The sequence below is a fragment of the Bombyx mandarina genome, chromosome 28 (genome assembly GCF_030267445.1).
Source record: "Bombyx mandarina strain Sakado chromosome 28, ASM3026744v2".
NCBI lineage: Eukaryota > Metazoa > Arthropoda > Insecta > Lepidoptera > Bombycidae > Bombyx > Bombyx mandarina.
Genome location: NC_143233.1, coordinates 10,090,506 through 10,113,663, shown reverse-complemented (window position 1 = coordinate 10,113,663; position 23,158 = coordinate 10,090,506). Strand labels below are relative to the sequence as shown.

The 23,158-nt window shown below is 39.1% G+C and overlaps 2 protein-coding genes across 3 annotated transcripts in view; both read left to right on the top strand.

The window, feature by feature from the left end:
* LOC114246829 (uncharacterized) overlaps window positions 1-23,158 on the top strand; it is a 28,849-nt gene that overhangs the window by 4,086 nt on the left and 1,605 nt on the right. The window contains exons 2-9 of one of the 2 annotated variants that reach the window (XM_028179537.2): window positions 7,661-8,989; window positions 9,636-9,797; window positions 10,508-10,706; window positions 18,327-18,534; window positions 18,988-19,115; window positions 19,830-19,975; window positions 21,637-21,727; window positions 22,847-22,896. In XM_028179537.2, coding sequence (XP_028035338.2) covers window positions 7,661-8,989; window positions 9,636-9,797; window positions 10,508-10,706; window positions 18,327-18,534; window positions 18,988-19,115; window positions 19,830-19,975; window positions 21,637-21,727; window positions 22,847-22,865 — 2,282 coding nt within the window. In that variant the 3' untranslated portion in view covers window positions 22,866-22,896. The remainder of the gene's footprint in view (window positions 1-7,660; window positions 8,990-9,635; window positions 9,798-10,507; window positions 10,707-18,326; window positions 18,535-18,987; window positions 19,116-19,829; window positions 19,976-21,636; window positions 21,728-22,846; window positions 22,897-23,158) is intronic. The other variant, XM_028179536.2, reaches the window with a different exon arrangement.
* Window positions 14,322-15,575, top strand: LOC149499738 (uncharacterized). The gene has a single exon (XM_089739073.1). It carries the CDS (start codon window positions 14,470-14,472, stop codon window positions 15,424-15,426), a length of 957 nt encoding a protein of 318 aa, XP_089595199.1. The 5' UTR covers window positions 14,322-14,469; the 3' UTR covers window positions 15,427-15,575.

The following is a 23,158-nucleotide window of genomic DNA, read 5'->3' as shown; positions in this document are numbered from 1 at the left end:
ATAAGTATGCCACGGTGGAAATCGCATTTTTTACTGGTTGTAGGATCTCTTGTGAGTCCGCGCGGGTGGGTACCACCACCCTGCTTATTTCTGCCGTGAAGTAACAATGCGTTTCGGTTTGAAGGGTGGGGCAGCCGTTGTGACTATACTGAGACCTTAGAACTTATATTTCAAGGTGTGTGGCGCATTTACGTTGTAGATGTCTATGGGCTCCAGTAACCACTTAAAACCAGGTGCGCTGTAAGCTCCACCCATCTAAGCAATAAAAAAAGCATGCTGTGCATGGTGATAAAATAACGTGGTCGCATCAAAAATATAGTTGCCTGTAGCTACCAGCCTTACTATTGTACATCCATAATAGTACTACATCCATAATAACCTTGAAACTCTTAGTTTTAAAGCTCTGAAAGTTTTATTCTTAGCTACAATAGTTAGAAGAACAAAATATATATTATCTAGTACATTCAAACAAACAAATTCGATTATTTTACGATTCTGCCATTTCGAATATTGTAACAGATTTAGTGTCAACGAAAATGTATTGTTAGCGTAACTTTTCAACTGATGATTTGCTATCAATCAGCAGTAGTTCATCGTCTGAGTCATTGGCTGACAATTTGAAAAACAACACCGAAATACATCACGTTTGTTCTTTGTAAATTTGATAACGCGAATGTACATTTTTAGAACAATATAAATTTGTAATATAATTAATTTTAGACATTCTTTAGCCCGCTTGCGATTTAAGGTTATTATTATTATGGAGAGTAATATATTAGGAGTACTTTGAGGTCAAAGCCTCAAAGGTATTATTCGAACGGCTTTGTTATCCTTCAAACTTTAATATAGGAAATGATGTCAAAATATATAAAGTACCAGTAGTAAATAGAGTATTTGGTAAAGCCAGTTTGAAGTCAGAGTCATAGTGGACGTGTTCACACAATAGTGAGTCAAGAAGATAAATTGTGACCGTTTCAAGGTACTTTGTTTGCTAATAGGCTAGGTAGAAAAGCGCGAGCTTTCTGAACCCAAAAAGCTTGAGCAATGCATTTAATTAACATAGGGGGAACTCAAAAAGAAAAAAACTTTTCTACGGAGAAATTTAAGACAATCTTGTGAGTACGAATGAATAAAACAGACGTGATCTAATCGTGAAGTTATCCAATATGAATTATTTTGTAACTAATTATTATTCTTTGAAAATCTATATATATTAATACGTGAAGCAAAAACGTTATACCCCTTTTAACGAAAATTGCGCGGACAGAGGAGTATGAAATTCCCTACACTTATAGAGAATATATAGAAGGAGTGCAGAATGCTATTTTTTTAAATTATGCCTAAATAATACATTAAATCAATAATAAAAACATTACATACACGAACTACCATGTATTTGACACAACACATAGGGTAAGTCCGGGGTAGATGGCCATATGGGAGAGATGGCCTATCGAAATATTTCAAGGTACCGTTCATTAAATGCCACTGACTAACGTTTAGTTTTCTGCGCGTCGTGCGTAAGGGCAACAGTGCGATAAAATGTTTGACGAAAAAAGCATAAAAAGTAAGTAAATCCTTTGTTTTTTGTTTCGACTATTGTAAATATTTATTTGATGTTTTATGTTTTACATAATTGTGGTATCAGTTTATTTAAATTATGGTGATATTTGTGTTTGATGCAAAGTATACAAACAGTGCTACTTTAAAATCTCAAAATGGTTTGTTTCGTGTCATGGCTTGTTTTAGTTTTTGTTGTGGTCATCTCTCCCGGAAAAAAAGGAGAGATGGCCAAGTGCCGTCGGTATATGATGGCCATGGTGCAATGTTACAGAAATGATGTTTTCTGCAAAGTATTAATGTATTTTCTTATTTGTTTTAGATGCCTAATTACAAAAATGCCGTGTTTACAAAATCCTGCGTTAAAACTGCCTCGATGTCTAATGTTTCACAGTGGAGTGCTTCGAAGAGGCTTCGTTCAGTAAGGATCCAGATTACACTGCCATCTCGAATTCTACAGGATATATCACCTAGTCCACAAAAACTGATTCAAGTGCGTAAATGAGCAAAGCAAGTTGAAACACCTTCGACTTCGAAAAAACACATCTAAACTAGAAAAATGCTGCAGAAAAAAGTATAAAAAAGAAAGTAATAAAATGTGTCAAAACAAAGAAGGAAAAAGACAAGAAAAGGACTGTTCAATGTATAGAAAGAAAAGCCATTCGAAGACTATCTTAGAATAGTGACGATATTCCATTAAAAATACTGTCAGATAAGAATGAGAAAAGAAAGAGACTCGAAAAGGATAATTGTCTTGGGCGTGGTGGTGAAAATTACTACTAAACACTTCTCATCGAAGAGTGGCTTCAATGTACAGTGTGTCAGTATTGAGTTCACGAACACTACACTGAATTTAAAACGACGTGCTCCAGATGTGACGAAGAGGAGAAAACAAGACTTAAAAGTAGAAAATAAGACCAAAAAGTAATTATAAGTCTAGAATTAATCTATGGCCATTTTACCTCTAATACTATGGTCATCACACCCGGATACCTTGGGAGAGATGGCCAATTGTGATTTATGAAAAACTTCAATCAATAAGGTGATCTCCTTAGAAATTGTTACTTTTTTGTTTAAAATATCAAAGTCGATTCTTCAAAGTTTAATGAAAAATAAATATAATTAAAAAAACATAAGTTTTTGATTTTTGACAGAGCTTAGAAAAAACTATGGCCAACTACCCCGGACTTACCCTACATATAAATATACTCTTTGTTTATTGTCAATTGTCAAACTTTTGTTATTGTATATAGTCTGTGATCTAATTGAGAATAGATTAAAATTGTTTGTCTTTAATATTATTTATCTATGTAGCTTTGGCAAAGTCTGTGATTATATTAAAGAAGTATAATAGTGTTTGACAATAGAACCATAATAATTGTTCAAACTCATAATTTCAATTAATTATAGTCGACTTTCGATCACTGCGAGACCACTAGTTACTTTAAATATGTGAGATCCGACTCAAACCCGGCTTAGAAGTTGAACATTGAGTTTATTTTCGAATCACTACATAGTATAAAACAAAGTCGCTTTCTCTGTCCCTATATCCCTATGTATGCTTAAATATTTAAAACTACGCAACGGATTTTGATGCTGTTTTCTTTAATAGATAGAGGGATTGAAGAGGAAGGTTTATATGTATAATAACATTCATTAAATAGTGGAGAAATCAATAATAAATTACAGTTTCCGAAGCGAAGCGAGGGCGGGTCGCTAGTTGTGTATAAACGAATACTTTAAAATACAATTAAATAAACCGCAATAACTTAAAAACCTTCGACTGCGTGTCCTATCCGTCTTCTGTCGCCCGTCAAATTCGGACATCCCCAGCTTGCCGCACTCACAGCGTTGCGTTTTAATAAATGTATGTCACGAAATACGGGGACCGATCTTTCACGTCATTTCAGATCCTCCCGATCCACTAACGGTGCTTTTAGACACCCCAAGCACCGGTCATCGTTCTCGCTTGCGACGAAGGGCTCGTCGAGTACATTAAACCACAGACACAGCCCGCTGAGTTTCTCGCTGGATCTTCTCAGTGGGTCGCGTTTCCAATCCGGTGGTAGATTCTGCGAAGCACGGCTCTTGCTAGGGTCAGTGTTAGCAACGTCGTCAGGTTTGAGCCCCGTGAGTTCACCTACTGACTTGGTTACGCTAGCATAGCCTCTCAAGGCTAGAAAGAAAGATAGAAAGAAAAATAGAAAGAACGAAAGAAATAAAGAAAGAAAAACATCATTTATTCGCTAAGCATAGTGAAAATGAGTTATTACATAAGTTAAAAGCAGCGTGTATGCTTTGTCATTATTTTACATGCAAATCTTAGTGCAGTGCAAGATATTATTATATTATATAATTTACCTTTCATTCATAATAATAAAAAAATACATTTATTTTGAATGTCGTCCCTAATAAAATCATTTATGTGATAATAATTTTCACTAATAACCTACCAGGCTTACCAATAAACTACCGGCTTAAGTAGGAAAAAAAAGATCTTTCAGCGTCATGTTTCGACAGGCTTTATGTATGATTACACTATATTCGTGCTCAGGACAGGATTGGTGCCATATATGCTGTCGAGGGCGACGTTAAAATTGTCATACAAAATACGTCTAATTCGGTTACTTGACTATTACTTTGGGTGCGTCTCGAATATTCCTGCGTAATTTATTAGAAAATGTATGCGGTAAAAGCGGGTATGAAGGAGAATAGCCACCCAGAAGGATGCCAAAGACCGAGCAAAGTAGAGGTGTCTAAGTAGGAAAGCAGACACTGGCATTAGACCAGAAAAACGCTAGGAAAAAGATGATGAATCTATTAGAAAATGTAAATGAGAGCTAACGCTGGTATTCACGGCGCTAAAACAATAACTAAATTACATACGAACCTACAAATTTGCTTGATTGACAATCATTAAGCTGCAGAGCCAATGAAAGATTAAGTGAGCGTGAAAAAATTATAGCGTTTAGCTGTTATTCGTAGCTACGTTATAGCTAAAGTCGCATGCAGGGTTTTTCGAATTGTGACCTTTTTGAATTGCATTAGCTTTTGTAAACATATTTTTTCGTGGAATCGATTAACTAATGAAACGCGATGGAGTCATATGCGTTTGTGAACGTGCCATTTTAACGTGTGCGAATTCCTCACAATTTCTATGTAAAATAAAGCGTGAATAATGATTACGAAATACGTAGTGGAAGTGCGTCATGCGCAATGAGATTAGCGTACGTAAGCTCTGACATCGCCACAAAACGGTCAGCACGTTTGATTCCCCAGACACGCACGACACCAAGGGACTCCGTTTATAAATTATAAATTGAATAACAAAACAAATAAATAATAGTTTACAATTACTGTTATAACAAAATACGCTTTTATAGAAAATCTCACTAAAAATATAAAATAAATTTTAATAAATTTGAAATAAAAATGTGTAAGTTTTTTTTTTTATATTGAATTGTCATCGGTCCTTAATAAGTGTACTAAATTTCGAGTTAATTCGACGTTTTGAAGGGGGTCAAAATCGTGTTCAAAGATTCCGTTACAAACATACATACATACGTCTGAAGCTAATAAAAGCGTATTAAAAACACAAGATTTATCTTATCTAGTTTATCTTATATGGTATTTATTTTTCACATGTGTATTTAAGTATATATTTTTAAGTAAGTTTATTAAGATATAGCACCGTCCAGTTAATTTATTCCTCTCACTGCAAGGTTGCCCGGAAGAGATCGCTTTCAGCGATAAGGCCGCCGATTTATATCACCGACTTTTGTTTGATTAGTTTACTCTGTACATATTAAGGTGTTAAATAAATAAAGAGTTATATAAGATTTAGTAGACACATTTTGCACAGTTTTTGATATGAAACTTCTTTAGGCGCGTTAAGAGTAAAATTTAACTCGCGACAGATTCGTTACGGCTAGTGAGAAAAGATACAATTTAGGAAGAGCATGAGTGAGAAAATAGACAGAGCGTCTCGCGAGCCACTCGACCGTGGAGAGAAGGAAAGGACAAGGTCGTTTCTCTTATATACAGCATTCCCTATTACAAGATAAATTTGATTTAAGGATGAATAATGAAGAAAACCACAATACTATACACCACAAAAGAAGTTTCACTTCTTTCACGTGCACCAAGTTTTTTTTTTAACTTATGTATGGGCAAATAATATGGCTGCTTCGAGCCAGGAATGGACAGGATTATGGACTCAGTGGCCGAAGATGATAGAGGCCTAGCCACTAAGTGACTTCCCCGCATTCTCACCCAACGTTCGATCTCCATACGAGGCAAAACCGGGCAAGGGTTAAAGTTTGTACCGGTCTGCAAGATGCGATTCCCGCTACCCCCTCTCTCTTGTGTTCAGGATGGGGGGTAAACCTATGCTAGATAAATGGTTTGAAATATTCGTAAACTGTTTACAACAAATTTTAGCTCATAAACACAATTACTCAAACATCATCATCATCATGTTTACATTGTCTATTTTTAGCATGTTTTGATTCTCATAACAAAGAAAATTTGGTTTTATATCGGACGCGACAAGGTTGAATTCGATTTCATACTGTTATCACATTGCGATGGAAGGAATCATGTCATGTTTTTGAACAATGAACATGAACAGTATGTGCGTTTTTAGATTCGTTTCTCACAGAGATGTCACTTAATGTACCTATTTAAAAAATAAGGTTTTATTTGGGCATGAACTATCGGTACGTAGGTAAGGTAAACCTTTGAGATAATTTTATCGTCACAAATATTCAGCACAGCGTTTCCTTAAAACGCAATCATTCGCTTTCTCTCTCTCTCTCTCTCTCTTCTTCAACCCGTGTCGAACCAATACTGAGTGTAGGTCTCTTCACATGCAATCCATTCTCTTCGGTCTCTTACATCTCACATCCAGTCTTTGCCAGCTATTTTGACCAGTTCGTCAGTCAACCGCGTTGGCTGGGTGCCCATAATACGACGTCCGTCCAGTACGAGGTCTCCACTCCAGAACTTTTGCCCCACCGAATAAGCACTAAAACAAATTATCGATGCCTTCTTAAGTGATGTTACTACTTGCTTCTTTTCTAGTGATTCTTGCTAATCATTATTAATTACAAGTTTATTAGGATTTGTTATATTTCAAAGGCTAATGTTTTGAGAGGTAAGAATCCACGTATTCAAGTATCTTAACGACAACGTCGGAGATCAGATCATTCATTTACCATTTTTACTGAAACCCATATGTATTCGCGAACGACTTCCACGACGAAGGAATAGCATCTTATAAATATTTTGAAGTCGTCGTGACCTCAAGGATGCTTAGTGCATTCGTATTCGATGGGCTCCAGTAACCACTTAACACCAAGTGGGTCAGAAGCTCGTTCATCCATCTAAGCAATAAAAAATAACAAATATATGTATAGACCGATAATTTCACACTGTTGCCTAACTGCTAGTGGGCCAGTACTCATAGATACCAATGTCCTAACAAATCTTATTTCGAAGCACTAATTCCTATTTGATCGGTGGGACAAATTCACGCTGTTGTATTTCTTAGTTCCTTAAAAACAGTAGGATGTCGGGTTCATGTGACCTCTCACATGACAGTGCCACTGACAAATGTCGACCCATCAAAATTTTTGACGTGAAGCACAACGAGATGCGGCGACCATTCAACTTATTCTCACCGCAAAGTCACTATTTATCACCTTAAACCCAATTCTGTTGTTATTCTTATGGTGTAATAATTAGTGCGTAGGTCCTCCCGATCCACTAACGGCGCTTTTAGGTACCGCAAGCACCGGTCACCTCGACGAGTAAATTAACCCACAGACACAGCCCACTGAGTTTCTCGCCGGATCTTCTCAGTGGGTCGCGTTTCTGATCCGGTGGTAGATTCTGCGAAGCACGGCTCTTGCTAGGGTTCGTGTTAGCCACGTCGTCAAATTTGAGCCCCGTGAGCTCACCTACTAGTTAAGGTTACACTGAAATAGCCTCTCAAGGCTATCAGCTTAGGTAGGAAAAAAGTACGTAGGTGCTATATGACGAGAGAGTAACGGTTTTAACCTTTGGTAAACATATTTTAATATTGAATCTAAATCCTCAGTGAAAGCTGCCGGGGAGCACGATTATGACGATTATGACGTAAATTATGATTATGACTTTCTAAAAGAGGAGCAGAAGAGTCTTCAAGCTGAAATGGACAAACTCTCGGAAATGATTTTAGTAGACGAAGGTAAAGACAAAGATTTGGCAGCAGAGCTAGATAATTATCTGTACGAAGACAATAGAGACCCTGATCAAGAAAATAAAGAAGAAATTGACAGCGATGATGGTTTTGAAGATAACATTGAAACCATTGATTCTGCTGAAGATGCCAAAAATAGTCAACAAGATAACGCAAGAAAAACAGAAGATAAAGATTCTGATGAAACTGTTTTCGATGTCTTAGAACCTGACAGCAAAGAAGAGCCTAAATTACCACCACCAATTGTAGAGGACGAAAAGAAAATATTCCTCGAAGCTCAAGAAATACTAAATGAAGACGAGAAAGAAGTCAATGATTTCGAAGAAGAAAAACCGGACGTGAATTTAGAAGTAAAATCTCATGAAAATATACAGGATACTATTGATGAAACCAAACGAATTTTAACCGAAGACGGCAGTTTTGAGGATTCTGATCCTAAATCTGAAGATGATGAAACAATTAATGAAGAAAACCTCCGTGATTGGGATAAACTGGACGACCACTTGAAGTTATTGATGGACACTATGGACAAACTGACCGAAAACGATACAAAAGAAGACGATTATGAAGATTACGAACAAATAGACGACAGTAATTTATCTGATATTTTTGCTGACCACGTGGAAGACATCGTTGATAGTGGCGAGCGTTTCGACAGTGAGCCCAATGCGGACGATGACCTGAATCCAGCATCAGAGAAATCAAAACCTATAATGTACCAGAACGATGCTCTGGAAGCCGGCGAAAAAGCTGATAGCTCAGAAGTAGAAGTATTCTCTGGATCTACTAAATCGCTACCTACTACCAAATCAGAGGAAATCGTGCAAGTCTCACCAGTCACGTCTAGCACACAGAGAGCAACAACAGAAGAAATCGAAAGACAGACGAAGATGGTCGACGCCTTATCCAGCTCTGAGTTCGACCAAATAATGAAACAATTTTCAATTCTGCACAGCGAAGATTTAGACGTTAAGTCTTCTGGTTTCGCTAGGGACATTGCACCTATTCACATTAAGCTGAGCCTTGACGAGCCCGTAGTGATCACGTCACCGAACTATCCTCGTCCGTATCCAACGAACAATATAATTGATTGGATATTAGAAGGTACTGATGGGATGGGAATCGAATTTAATATCACTGATTTCGCTGTGAACGGTGCCTTAGGGGACTACGTGCTGGTGAAGCCCGGTAAGTTCGTGTCTTATTTATACCTTGCAATAATACTAGCATTCTACATTTTTCTCTATCGAAGACATATGAGGTTACTTCTCACCTGATGATGGGCTATCCCTATTGCTATTGACATCAAAGGCCCTGGTCAAACACAAACAATCTGTTCAAGACCAAATTTGAAGAGATAGAGATCATCTCTTTACTCCCGCTTTTAACTCGAATTTCTACTGGTAGGAAGGCGTCTTGACCTTTCTCCCGCTCGAGTAGGTGCCACTGCCTTGTCTGTTTCTGTGGTGAAGCAGTAACGCTTTTCAGTCTGAAGAGTGGAGCAACCGTTATACTATAAAATTGAGACTTGGAACTCATATCTCAAGGTAGCTGGGGCGCCATTTATGTAGTTGATGCCGATAAGCTCCAGTAGCCACGTAACTCCAGGTGGGTGTGAGCTCGTCCACCCATCTAAAAAACTATATTTACGACTTAGTCTCTCGTCTATTAATTTCATTTCATTACTTTCGAAGTTTGAATTGCTTTAAACTATGAAAGGAAATGACGTTTGGATTGGATTTTCGAGTTTAGACATACATTCAAGGCAACATTGACTTTTGTAACAAAATATTGCATGTAAGAATCACTGACAAATCACAAATGCTTCTCTCAGGTGGTGTAGATGCCTCCGGAACTGACGGTCTGATCTTCTCCTATCGTCTGACCTCAGAACGCCGGTACCGATTCTCGGACGTGAACAAAATGTTCATTAGATTTGAAGCCAGAGTGGGGATGATGTTCTTAAGAGGATTTAGCTTCAGTGTCAAATTAATGAGTAAGTACGAGTATAATATCTCCGTGATAAACGAGTATGTGGGTCAGTGATTCCCAAAGTGGTCGATAACGGTTTCCCAGGGGTTGATTAAATGGAAAATTAACTTTGGGGATCGACGTAAACTATTCCTACTAATTAACCAAATTTTTATTTGAATCTTCATGGCTAAGCAAACTGTTCTGGTAAAACTGGAAAGATCTCCGGGGCACCAGTAAACCTTTCTCTTAAAATGATGATCGTACAAGATGAAAATCTCGGCAAGTCTGTTAAATTTTTAAAGTAATTCGGCAATGGTGGTCTGAAGTATCAGTTCATTTTGCAAAATGGGACTATAGTCCAAATTGGGTTTGGGAATCTCTGATGTAGATGGTAATATTCTCATTGCTAAGCTGAGCGATTCCCTCTGGACATCTATACTAGTTGATTTGAAGGAGTGCTAGTTAATGTGACCCTACATTGAAGTCACGATGATTTACTGGTGGTAGGACCTCTTGTGAGCCCGCACGGGTAGGTACCACCGCCCCGCCTATTTCTGTCGTGAAGCAGTAATGCGTTTTGGTTTGAAGGGCGGGGCAGCCGTTGTAACTATACTGAGACCTTAGAACTTATATCTCAAGGTGGGTGGCGCATTTACGTTGTAGATGTCTATGTTGTAGGGCTGTGAGCTCGTCCACGCAATAAAAAAAAAGCAAGAATTTCATCCCTTACAGCACCCTTACGACGTGCTGGCGACCAAGAAGATCCTGAATCTGAAGCAGTCCTAGCTCCTCCTGCCGCAACCCTGAAGGTCTTCCTGGCCGTGTCTCCTGCGCAGTTCCTGAAAATAAAAGACGACTTCAGGGAGTTGGTCGCTGACATGTCAACGTCTTACATCAAGGACAATAACATCGATCCTGGATTAAATAACACGTGAGTATTCGTGAATTTTCTCCTCCAAGATGAGCTCCAGCTTGAATACAGTGGTGCTGGTAAATCGTGACGTCATCAGCGGTAACGCAATGAAATGAGAAATACAATGTACTACAATCAAAATGAGGTGACGTGTGAGAGAATGTGAGAGGCTTCCGTCAGCTACTTTTTAATACGCTTTTATTAGCTTGAGACGTATGTATGTTAGTATGTAACGGAATCTTTGAAAAAAATTTTGACCCCCTTCAAAACGTCGGATTAACTCGAAATTTGGTATACTTATTAAGGACCGATGACAATTCAATATTAAAATTTTTTTTACAAAATATATTGAAAAAATTGAAATTCAACTAAAAAATAGAAAATAAATTTGAATAAATTTGTATTAAAAATACGTGTAAGAAAAGATGATTTTATTGTAAAAAAATACGTTTCTCTTTTTTAGTTGGATTTTCTATAAAAGCGTATTTTGTTAGTTTTTTTAAACTATTATTTATTTTGTGTATTGTGGGCACCTGCAATAAATGTACTGATTAATATTTACTGCTACACCTTTACAAAGAAAGAAAAGAAAATACCTGGATTTCTCTTTGTATTCATACAACAGAAAAACATCATATTAAATAAATAAATAAATAAATATTTATTAACAATCACGCCACGTTAACTGGTCCCGTGGTAAGTTTGTAAAGAACTTGTGTTACAGGTACCAGATAACGGAAATAAATGTAAGATTTTTATTATACACATTCACATATTTAATATACATCCATAACCCTGGAAAAGACATTTATATTTATCATGCAAATATCTTCCCTTGGCGGGATTCGAACCCGCGACCCCCTTGTGTAGTGACCATGTCACTTACCACTACACCAGACGGCCGTATTATGTTGAAAAAGAACCGTTATCAAATTTATACATAACTTTTTGTAAAAAAAAATTAACCATTCTTAACTAAAGTACAGTTAAAAGCTAAATCAGAATAATTCAACCGATCCTTGCGATATGACATTAATAAAGTCATTGAAAACTTAAAAGACACGTAATTTCCATTAAAAAGTAAATGACATGTATTTTTATCTGAGCATTCCATTTATTAGAGATTACGTTCAAGATGTTTTGTTATATACGCTTTTGGTTTTATGATTCATTGATTATAATCGTGTTCGCTGCGGTGATATTCGAGGAAATTATATAAACTATTGTTCTACATTAAATACGTAAGATGCAAATTAATCTTGACGGAGAGTGTTAAGAAGGGAGGAATCTGTTTATAACTAACATAGAGATGCAGAATACATATTTGTCTAAAAGCTCTATTTTGTCTATAAAAGCTCTGTTTTGTCTAATTTTCCAAAAGCGGGTGGTAGAACCTCTTGTGAGTCCGCACGGTACCACCATCCCGCCTATTTCTGCCGTGAAGCAGTAATGCGTTTCGGTTTGAAGGGTGGGGTAACCGTTGTAACTATACTGAGACCTTAGAACTTATATCTCAAGATGTGTGGTGCGTTTACGTTGTAGATGTCTATGGGCTCCGGTAACCACTTAACGCCAGGTGGACTGTGAGCTCGTCCACTCATCTAAGCAATAAAAAAAAGAAAATCTTAAAATTTTGTTTTAGCGTAACGTTAATAATGCGTTATGTGTGCTTAGTGCGAGCTTTTTTAACTTCACGATTGCGTTAAAGTTAACACAAAATCGTATGCATTTAGAACGGCGTGTTCGAAACATAGCAACCCTATTTTCCTCACCGCGCCGGAAGCGGGGGAGAGGCGTGGACTTGCAAAATAAAACGACGTGCATCGACGAAAAAAGGCACAATCATTGTCGGTCCCGTAAAATAGTATTAACTTTGATCCGATTAATAAACCAGCTTTAAATACAGTCCACTTTTATTCGTATAAGCCTTGCGCCCAACATCTCATCGCAACGGCGCCAACACAGCGCAAAATCAAAAATAATTCTGATGTCTTCTAAAACCAATTAAAAAAAAGATGTGGTGTCGTGGGACACCAGGTAGGAACGAAGTTCCTTCGGCTAATGTAGAATCGACACAATTTGCAAAAAAAAATCGTACTCAATTTTATGTTGGTTTTCTTGATTTTTCTCTTAAATTTTGCTGATTAGTTTTTATTTAAGTGCAGGAAAGTATGTAAAAGTAAAAGAAAGAGGGAGAAAGAGAAAGGTATTATACACTACTCGCTTGTGTATACGACTGTCGCGCCTGCGCACGTCTCATTTAACGGTTTTATTCCACGCACTTTTTTCCACGGATTTTTTCTTATGGTTTTACTATCACATTTTTTTCAGTTCGGTCGCGCAGCAAAATCCCTATCCCCTCCAAGCCTGCCGTAAGGAACTTCGTTCCAAAAAACGCGCCACGAAAGTTTGTCGAAATTCTTATCAACGCATTATATTAACAAAGAAACAAATAGTTTGTAAATACCAAATTTTAATTACGACATAATTATTTATTAGTAACGAAACGTTCTAAACATAATTTTTTTTTATTACTAAACTCTAAACTGATTACGGAACGCGTCAAACGTGAATACGTGTTTTTCGGCAAATACATTAATTGTGAATTTGGTTTTTTTTTCTTATCAATACGGATAATTTATCACAAAGTTAACGATAATTAACAATTAGTGATGACACGAGATAATGATTTGAGTTAATAAAATGCTGTGTACAATAGTTTTGGATGAGCTTCGATGCCCACCTGTCCTGGTGAAACTGGAAAGGCCTCCGGGCCACCAGTAATCCTTCAATCATAAAATAAAAAATGAGCTTCGATGATGAGACTGTAGACTGGATTTTACACGCTACTGTCGTTTTACTTGGCATTTGAGGTCTTTTTTTATGTATTAGCCTTTGCCCGCGACTTCGTCCACGTGGAATAGTTACTTTGGCATAACGCTAAATTTTACCCGCCTCTTCATTTACGTAGAAAGTGATTTTTTTTAATAATATCTAGCTAGCTGTAGCTAGCTTTTTTTTTATTGCCTAGATGTGTGGACGAGCTCACAGCCCACCTGGTGTTAAGTGGTAACTGGAACCCATAGACATCTTATCAAGCCACACACCTTGAGATATAAGTTCTAAGGTCTCAGTATAGTTACAATGGCTGCCCCACCCTTCAAACCGAAACGCATTACTGCTTCACGGCAGAAATAGGCGGGGCGGTGGTACCTACCCGCGTGGACTCACAAGAGGTCCTACCACCAGTAAAAAATAGCTAATAGTTAAGTAGTAATAGCTTGTCTATTTATACCGGCACAGCCGTTGTTACAATTATGATTTCGGTGCTTGTGTCAAGGTGGGTGACGCATTCCAGCTATAATACCCGACAAACGACCAACTCTAGGCCTAGCAGCGACCGTCACTACGGAGAAATATAAAACTAATTTAATTACTGAGTTTCCTTCCCGCTTTATCCAATCAATTCTAAAAACAAATGGACAATTCATTACTTCTATATTTCAAGAAAACCAGAGTTTTGTAGGTCAAACACGCATGCGCACTGCGCTTTTACGTACACGCGCGCGGCACACGTCAATTCTATTTTAGTGAGGCTCCGCGCTTGTGTTGGACCAAATAAACGAAGAGTCGCACGCTCTTAATAAAATTGTACTATCGTAATACTCCTCAATAATCAGAAACCCATATAAATATGTGGCGAGTGATGTGACGAGATCGATAATTGAACGAAATGCGGCAATGCGTCATTAGATCAACGCAGGACCAGTGAAATCGAAACATGGAGCCCTTCATCGACAGGAATAACTTCGCGATCAGCGCGATGGTGACCGTCGCAATGCAGATCCTGTTCTTCACCGTCGCGTCCCTACTGCAGAACGACAAGGTCACTGATTTCACTGGAGGTGCTAATTTTATCATTATCGCCTTGTTGACATTCTTTCTCGGTCAAGGCGGGAGCACTATGAAGAGTTACGACAGCAGGCAGCTGATGGTGACGGCCTTTGTGTGCCTCTGGGGCGTCAGATTGTCAGGGTACTTGATTTATAGGATCTATCACATTGGAAGAGATAAACAGTTCGAAGATAGAAAAAGTAACACCCTGAGATTCGCTGTGTTTTATACCTTCCAAGCACTGTGGGTGTATGTGGTCAGTTTACCTGTGATCATAACGAATTCCGCCCATCATTCTTATCCTAAAGCGCCCAAAACCATGACAACCTTGGACTCGGCCGGTGCAGGTATCTTCGTCATAGGATTGCTAATAGAAACCTATGCAGATCTCCAAAAGTTTGCCTTCAGACTGGAGCCAAGAAATCAAGGAAAATGGTGCAACGACGGTCTGTGGGGCTTGTCAAGACACCCCAACTACTTCGGCGAAGTGGTCTTGTGGTGGGGAATATTTATCATATCTTTAAACGTTATAGAAGGCGTGGAATGGATTTCAATATTATCACCTTTATTTACGACTTTGATTATATTGTTTTTATCTGGTATACCGTTGCTCGAACGATCGGCGGACGAGAAATACAGAGATAACCCCGATTATTTGTATTACAAGGCATCGACGTCGCCTTTGATTCCAATACCACCAGCGATATACGTGGAAGTGCCCAAGTTCCTCAAGTGCATTCTATGCTGCGAGTTTCCTATCTACGACTCGACCGGAGACGAATACCCAGCTCCGACGATAGTGACAGAAACGACCAGTATTTCCATGGTCCAAACACAGACCTAGCTAAAGAACGCCGCGCGCGATGACGCGGCGCACGGCGACGGCAAGGACCCGTCGCAGAGACCCTTGTGATACGAGGAACGATCGCTCAAGTTGCCGAACTCGCTGCCACTCAAGAAAAACAACACCATCGAAATGAATCAATACAACACTTACATGGAGAACTTGAAGAAAAGCAAACGAATAGCTATGGGTCTGATCGATAATACTAAAGATGTTATGGACGAAATCCGATTAGCCAGCCCGAATAGTTACGAGAACTCTCCCACGACGAGCGACGGGAGACGTCAGCAAGAAATAATCAAATATAAAAACATAACATTCAATACCACAGCGATACTACATCACTATCCGCAAATGAAGTCCCCGGTCAAAAAGTCTGATCATAAATTGCCAATCGATGTAATCAGGGTTGAAAATAATAATTCAAATAATGAAAAAGTTGCCAAAAATGATAATTTTAATAATAATAATAAAAAGATTGATGAATTGGACCGAATAGAGATACTGAATGAAAAATTCACCGAAGAGAAATTAGTGTGAGGAATGAGTGCTTCGGCTTGAGGTCTGCTGACTTTGAACTATTTTGAATAAATTATCAAACATATCGTTAAAATGTAGCTAGTAAAAGACTGCTTGTAATAATTGTAGATATTCATCTAATATGTGTAATAATTCATATTACGTGTGAGTGTTTTGTATTACTGATAAAAGAAAAGCCGTCTTGAAAATAAAGTGAATTAGTAAGATTTAGAATATTGAAGCTGTCATTAGAGATTAAGGTAAGTTTTATTTTGAAAATTCATTAATCAATGAACGATAACAGTCTTTGGCAAAAAGACAAATACATACTTCTAGTTTGTCAATTTGATATCTGTCTTCTTCCTTATAGCTGTTATCCTTAGCTACCTTATTTGTTATTACAATTTTATTTATTAACAATTTAGTGTGGCATTGCGGCATCACCACTGCGTTGAACGAATACTGATTAATTATCAGGTCACCAATTGTGTATCAGTGCCACCACTCTGCCTATTTTTGCCGCGAAGCAGTAATGCATTTAGGTTTCTGAGGGTATAACAACGGAAGGAATATCTTCCATCGAGCGGGTGGAAATTTGCTCGGTAGACCAACTGTACAGATGTTGTTGTTGGGAACTTGTATATATGCAAGCTTATGTTGAAAATGTTGTAAGCCGGATTCAGGCATCTGTCAAATATCTTATGTTCGGTGATGGCTACCGCCACATGTTTGACAGATGATATAATCATTGCCTCAAGGTGGGTAGCGATATTCACGCAGTGATACCTTTCCCCCTGCCTGTTCGCTGGTAGCCTAAGAGGCTATTCCATTTACGACCAGCTATCTTACTAGTGGTAGGACCTCTTGTGAGTCCGCACGGGTAGGTACCACCACCCTGCCTATTTCTGCTGTGAAACAGTAATGCGTTTCGGTTTGAGGGGCGGGGCAGCCGTTGTAACCATACTGAGACCTTAGAACTTATGTTTCAATGTGGGTGGCGCATTGTTGTTGTAGAAGTCTATAGACTCCAGTAACCATTTAAAATGAGGTGGGCTGTGAGCTCGTCCATCCATCTAAGCAATAAAAAACATAATAAAAACGTGCTAACGGGTTGGTGAGCTCACGGGCTCAATCGGGAGTTTGCTAAAATCAGGCCTAGCGAGGGTAGGGCTTCGTAGAATCTACCGACTCAGCAATAATATATACATGTAACTTTTTTTTATTGCCCTTATAGGCAAACGAACATACGGCCCACCTGTTGGTGAGTGGTTACCGTCGCCCAAGGACTTCAGCAATGCCAGGGGCAGAGCCAAGCCGCTGCCTACCTGTACGTACATACGTACGTAAATACCAGAGAATCCATATTTACTGTCAAACATGAATTCATTCAGCCTACATGATCGCACGTGTCACTCTCGAACCGTCTACCCAGATGTTTGAATTAAAGACACAATTTAACTCTAACCTTGGCAGTTTAATAAACAAAGGATTTACATGTCAAATGTTAATATTTATTTACTTATTTTCAACAATCTAGAGCAACGTATTAAATTTAAAATCTGTACTAATATACAAATGTGAAAGTTTGGATGTTTCTTTCTCAATCACACAAAAATGGCTGCGTGGATTTGTTTGTAATTTCGCACAGAAATAGCTCTTAATCTGCAGTAAAACACAGGTCAATTGTGGTAAAAACATCACAGTTAAACGCCTAGTTTATCTGATACAATTAATTCTTAGTATAATCTCTAATCTATATAGCTATGTACTAAATATATGACGGTTAGCGTGGTATAGACATGTGATGCGCAGAGAGAAGATGCATGTGACTAAGAGATGTATGGAAATGGTAGTGCAAGGTAGATGGGGAAGAGGTCGACCGAAGAAGACATGGATGGAGTGTGTGAATGACGATATGAGAGAGAGAAGAGGAGTGACTGTTGAGATGACGGCTGATAGAAGAGAACGGAAGAGAAAAATTAGCTGTGCCGACCCCACCTAGTGGGATAAGGTGGAAAACAAGAAGAAGAATCACTAATATACGTACCAGGGAGTGATACTTGTACTAGTAACTGTATATGCCGGGAAATTGCACCATATTTCACTGGGTAGACTGTTACCCAGTGAAATATGGTGAAGTTTGTTCGATTTGAAGGGTTGGGCAACTGTAATATCATATTCTTGAGACTTCGACCTCATGTCTCAAAGACGTAGATGGTATTTGAGACGTCTATAGGTTCTTCTAGTTACCACTGAATAACATATTAGTCATGCACCGTGTCTGCGCAATAAGTGTAATAATGAGAGAGTAATGTATAGTTTCCTTAGTTAGTACAATTTGATGTAGAAATTAGTTTTAATATTCCAAGTATACATTCCAGGTTTGAGACAACCCAGTTGACTGGACAGTCTGTCTGTAATATCCACTGGCCCGGCTTCGACTCTTGTGTCGAAGTAACCTTCGGGGTGCCTTTAGAGTACAAAGACTCTGAAGAATATAGGCTCAACGCGGAGGACCTGATCGCCATGTGGTCGGAGTACACACTGAAGGAACCCTATGCTTCAAGACTCAAAGAAATGGGCATTACTGTAAGTGTTACGTTTTTGAAGTCTGAACTAATGGTTTTCGAATCCCGCAGGCGGATACCAATTTTTATAATGAAATACGTACTTATCAAATGTACGATTACGATTGACTTCCACGGTGAAGGGTGAATTTGTAATAAAAATCAAATGCGCAAAATTATAATATGCGTAATTACTGGTGGTAGGACCTCTTGTGAGTCCACACGTGTAGGTACCAGCACCCTGCCTATTTCTGCTGTGAAGTAGTAATGCGATTCGATTTGAAGGATGGGGCAGCCGTTGTAGCTACACTGAGACTTGAGAATCCATATCTCGAGGTTGCTGGCGGCATTTAAATTGTAGATATCTATGGGCTCCGGTAACCATTTAACACCAGGTGTGCTGTGATCTCGTTCACCAATCTAAGCAATAAAAAAAATAATGATCCCTTGAAAAAAATGATCGTTGTAATTTCAGGAATTCTCCATCCCCGATGATGATTCAATTCTAATGCTGTGGCTGATCATCGCGGCCGGTGTGGTAGTCGCAGTGGCATTGTTAGCATTTGTACTGTGGAGGTTCAGCTGCTTTGAAGACTACACCAGGTAAGTCGATAGAATCCGTTCTACGTCTAGTCAAGGATACTAAGCTCCACTGTCTGTTACGGCTTAATCTTACATTTTATATTGTGAATATAGTAATAGTTCACTGTGTGAAATTAAAGCTAAAGATAAAGAGATCTGTCTATACTAATATATAAATCTACAGTGGTTTTTACTGATATTCCGTTATAACTACAGAACCATGTATCCGATTGACTTGAAACTTGGTATCCATGTAGAAAATACATGTACTTAATGATTAGGCTAATATATAGTTATATATGAGTGCTCGACTCCCTAATAATAATGATAGTAAATAGTAATGTTAATTTTAAATGCCCAGCGGAGCGGGCGAGTACCTATGGCTAGTACATTATGAATAGATAATTGTAAATAGACATACTTTAACAAAAACCGATTTCAAATAGAAAAAAATATATATTTCAAAACAAATTAATATATACTAAAAACAATAATCATCGAAATCGGTTGGCGCGATATTGAGTTATTCATCTATTTGTCGCGCACGTACTTAATGCAAATTTAAGACTTATATGGTTTTCTCGTGGATACCATTATCAGAACTGGACTTAATTGAAATGGGACCACACGGGAAGCGTCAACTTTCTAATAAAAAAAGAATCATCAAAATTGATTCACCCAGTCAAAGGTTATGAGGTAACAAAGATAAAAAAAAACAACTCTCCACGGTTTCAGGATGAAGACGTACAGCGATACAGACAGTCTGAAGAGCGGCAAACGCGACCTCGACCTGTACCCGACTCCGCACCAGACCCTGCCTCCGCTCTACACGGAAAACGACTATAAGTGGCCCGACGTCAAATACGACAACACAGCCACCGGTGAGAGATTTATTATATTCTATTCTATCAGCCCACAGACATCCATTGCTGGACATAGGCCTTCCCCAAGCCTCGCCACAAATAGGTCGTCGGTCCATCTTGTGGGAGGCCCACGCTACGTCTTCCGGTACGCGGTCGCCACTCAAGAACTTTCTGGTCCCAACGGCCACCCGCTCTACGAGCAATGGTCAGGGTCCACGGCCACTTCAACGTCGCAATCCTTTGGGCTATGTCGGTTACCATGGCTTCCCTGCAAATCTGCTCATTTCTGATTTGATCTCGTATAATGGAGATTAAGCAAACTTATTATTTACGTACGGGAGAACAAACTCAACGATAAGCTTTTTGGGCGAAGCTTCAACTGCGAGGTATATACTCGTGCAGAGTCATAATACAAACGTTTATGACGATAGGAATTAGGGGTGTATGCAAGTGTGGATATAGTATCTGATAGTCGGAGTATAACCTCAATAAATACGCGACCATTATCACATTACCGCACCTTTCGATTGATAGGCTATCGAATTTCTTGGAAGATCCTGTCGACGTCGACTGTTTATCCTGCATTTTAAGGGTTTCCAAGCTTACAATCTACCCCTTTTTTTTTTTGGTCAAGAGGAAGTTGCCGGATTACCACCCTCCACTGGGGATGGCGGGCGGGGTATGTCGGAGTCGAACCGACTAAAACCTCCCGTCGCTTAACAACCCACGTGCGAGCCTCGCATGAGACAGAACTCATGAAAAGGCAAAGAGGAAAGAGTGAAGCGTTTAGTGCGGAGCACATCTTTCCCATCACCCTCCCCCTCGGGACACCGGACTGGCGGTCGTTGGCACCACGACCACCAGACCTCTTGGTCGGCAGGCTGTCTGAAGCCCGCCTAGATGTCGCCGGTTTGAATGCGTTATCTTACGAAACACCCCGCTGGGTCCAAGGAACCAGCGTGGTTCGAGGATAGCCGACCTTCCATCACCCGAATGCTCTTGCGTAAAACGCGTGCAGAGCAGCTTGCACGTCGTCTTCTTAGGCCCCCTTCGCCGGGCCCCAGATCGACATGTGAAGGGGACCCGAAACACTTAGAGGGCCAGGGCTTAGGCGGCATCCGCCTCCCTGGCCCCCGCTCGACGGCGGCGGGCTTATGCCTCTCACACGCGCCCCGCCGCCTCCTTCTGCGAGATGGTGCACTCGCCGAAGTCGAGCAGGTTGCCAGTGTCCACGAACAATACCGCCGCCCACCTTGAGATGAGAAGTGGAAGCCTCAATACAATTGTAGTGCAACTGCTTAACACCAGGTGGGCTGTGAGTTCGTCCACCCACCAAAGCTAAAAAAAAAAACTGCTCCTTAACCTAAAATACTCGAATACTTCAGAGTACGCTTATTATTATTATACTAGCGACCCGCCCTCGCTTCGCTTCGGAAACATTAAAACACACATGAAACCAAAAAAATAAAACAAAAAAAAATAAAAAAAAGTAGCCTATGTTCATCAGGGACAATGTCGGCTTCTAATGGAAAAATAATTTTTCAAATCGGTCCAGTAGTTTCGGAGCCTATTCGAAACAAACAAACAAACAAATCTTTCCTCTTTATAATTATTATTATTATTATTATTATTATTATATTGTCACATCAAGAGCTAAAGTGATCGTTTTCAATTTCCAGTGAACATGGGAGGGTTTGCGAACCGGAACTACTTGCAGGATGACATCTACGACTTCGACTCCGACGAGGAGGTCACCAACAAACGTGACAGGTGAATACAACTTATTGTGTTCTATGCAAACATGCAAATATAGTTGGAGTCGTCGTGGTCTAAAGCAGCCTTTCCCAAAGTGGTGCCATAACGCCCCCTTGGTGGCGCCCCACGCCTAAAGGGGGGGGTAAGAGACCCGGGAAAAAAAGGGGGCGATTAGTAGAGGCTTGGGAGGCGATTTGTAATTTCATCTAGGATGACATTTAGACACCGACTAAGCTCTCGCTATAATTGTTTTTAAGTAGGTGACAAAAATGGGGGCGCTAAAAATAATTTATTCCCAAAGTGGGCAGTAGACAAAATAAGTTTGGGAGCCCCTGGCAATGGCGGATCCAGAGAGGGGGTCATGGGGGTCATGACCACCCCCTGAGCTGGTTCCAAGACTTAGGTGGACCACTAATTGAATATAATGATTTTATTTATATATTTTGTAACCATACAGATTTTATGTAACTACATACCTTCAATACTTAATTAATTTAATATAATATAATAACTTTGTATAATGGCAAACGTCTGGGAACGAACGCATCTAAATTTGACTATGTGACCCCCTCCTAGCGCCAAAGCTGGATCCGCCCTTGGCCCCTGGTCTAAAGGATAAGGCGACCTGCGCATTCGTATCAAGCGACGCGATTGCTCGCTCATTGACCGTCACTGACATTGTCTAGGAAAACTGCGCTTCAAGTCAAAATAATACATTTGCTTCGGAAATATCCTACGTATCTTTACACAATTCATATCATTACTACTCTTATTACTAAAATTTTAAATTTACTTTAAAAAACAAATTTTTGTGAATACTTTGTGTCGCGTCCTTGAAGTATTGGCCTTGCGATTATAATATAGATCATCTTTTTAAAGAAATCTCATCCTAAACTCTTCGCATTAGAACATGTTACACGTTGTAACGATCAATCTGTAAATAACTACATAACACTTTTTGTTCACGTATTAATGGAATATCTTTTGTAATAAACTAGTTTCATTCCTGTGCTAACATATCTTGCCATAAAATAACCTCAAATTTCACAATTAAACGCATTAATAAAGAGATTAAACTCTAAAACTCCATTTTGAATGGTAGGTATTGAAAAAGCTGTTTAATAATGATTACAGATTCACGACCGACGTGTAGGCGCTGACTTAAGACGAATCGTAACAATATGGTACAGTCGCAGAACTAACTTATTTCTGTGTGTGTGTACGTCGCTTTTCTAACTCAACGATTCGAAATTATTCATCCACTTGGCATCAACAATCATATTTCTCGTAACACTCTTATTGAATGAACTCTTTTTTTTTTTGGAACGCTATGCGGAGGGGTACCCTAACCGGGAAAAACGTCCGTAACGTAAGATTTTTATTAGTAATGCACGCAGTGTACGGTTTAACTTTGTAATAACGTACAAAAAATAACATATTTTTTTA